This window comes from Calidris pugnax, unplaced genomic scaffold (assembly GCF_001431845.1).
Source record: "Calidris pugnax isolate Ruff unplaced genomic scaffold, ASM143184v1 scaffold45, whole genome shotgun sequence".
NCBI lineage: Eukaryota > Metazoa > Chordata > Aves > Charadriiformes > Scolopacidae > Calidris > Calidris pugnax.
This window is the reverse complement of record NW_015090764.1, coordinates 223,086-224,325: the sequence shown is the minus strand read 5'-3', so window position 1 is coordinate 224,325 and position 1,240 is coordinate 223,086. Positions and strand designations below refer to the sequence as shown.

The 1,240-nt window shown below is 57.7% G+C and overlaps 1 protein-coding gene across 1 annotated transcript in view; it reads left to right on the top strand.

The window, feature by feature from the left end:
- Nucleotides 1–1,240, top strand: part of TBX2 (T-box 2) — a 12,206-nt gene that overhangs the window by 7,266 nt on the left and 3,700 nt on the right. The window contains exon 5 of the mRNA XM_014951928.1: nucleotides 279–448. Coding sequence (XP_014807414.1) covers nucleotides 279–448 — 170 coding nt within the window. The remainder of the gene's footprint in view (nucleotides 1–278; nucleotides 449–1,240) is intronic.

Below are 1,240 nucleotides of genomic sequence, written 5' to 3'. Positions count from 1 at the left end.
GGGTGGGATGGGGGGGGGTCCGGGCAGGACTTCACGTCGCCTCCTTTCTCCGTCTTCCCCCCCACCTTTTCCATACCCTCCTCCCCACAGATAACCCAGCTGAAAATCGATAACAACCCCTTCGCCAAGGGCTTTCGGGACACGGGCAATGGCCGGAGGGAGAAGAGGTAAGGGGTGTCCTCTATCGTCCCCCCCCTCTCCCCGGCTCCGCGCCCGCGGAGGGCCGTGCGGTGCCTAAATCTACTTCTCTCACCCCTCTAACCGCCCCCCCGACGTAGGAAGCAGCTCTCGCTGCCGTCCCTGCGGATGTACGAGGAGCCCTGCAAGCCCGACCGCGACGGCGGGGAGTCGGATGCCTCCTCCTGCGAGCCCTCGGCGGTGCGCGACCCCCTCCACTCCCCCGTGGGAGCCCTCCCCAGCCCCCTGCGCCTCAAGGGCAGCGGCAGAGGTAAAAGAGGAGACAAACCCCCAAAATCCCCCCTTCCCCCTTCCCTCCCCCAAAAAGCTGAGTTTCTGCTCCCTAGGGGCCGGTGGGTGCCGGTTTCTGCGCGGCAGGGAGGCAAACCAGCAGGGGGGAGTTAAAAAAAAAAAAAAGATGGGGATGGGCACGAAGGAGCCCAAGGGTTGGAAGGACAAGAAGAGAGCAAACGCGAATGGCATGCATGGTTTGCAAATGTTTTCCTGTTTATACGTTAGTGTAAACAAGAAGAAATGGCAAGGCAGCCCGGGCGCTAAGATGCGTTTGCCCGGCTCCTCGGCTGGTGCGTGCCCTGCCTTTCATGGCCAGCTCACAGCGCCCTGGAAAAAAAAATAAATATTAAAGAAAAAAAAAATTAATACATTTGAAAGGGGAAAAAAAAATGTTTTAACTCCAGGGTTTCAAGCTAGTAAATGAAAATAAACTAGCAGTTCCCACGTTGCAGTTTTTAGATGCTGGGTTTCGTCTCGCCGCACTATCAAGCTGCTGCTCTTTAAACTTTCCACCAGCCCCGATTCCCTGCAAACCTTCATCAAAACTGCAACACACACCACCCCCCCACACCCCCCCTTCCCCATCCGAGTTGGTGGGAGGGTTTATTACACCCCTCTCCTCTTTCAAAGGCTTCCCCCGAATATTCGCCCCCAGCCTGCAGAGCTTCACCTAACCCGCACCGCAATGTTTTTTGCGTTTAGTGGGGGCTCTGCTCCCCTCGCCACCCCCTCGCCACCCCCTCACCATCCCTTCTCCATCCCCTCGCCA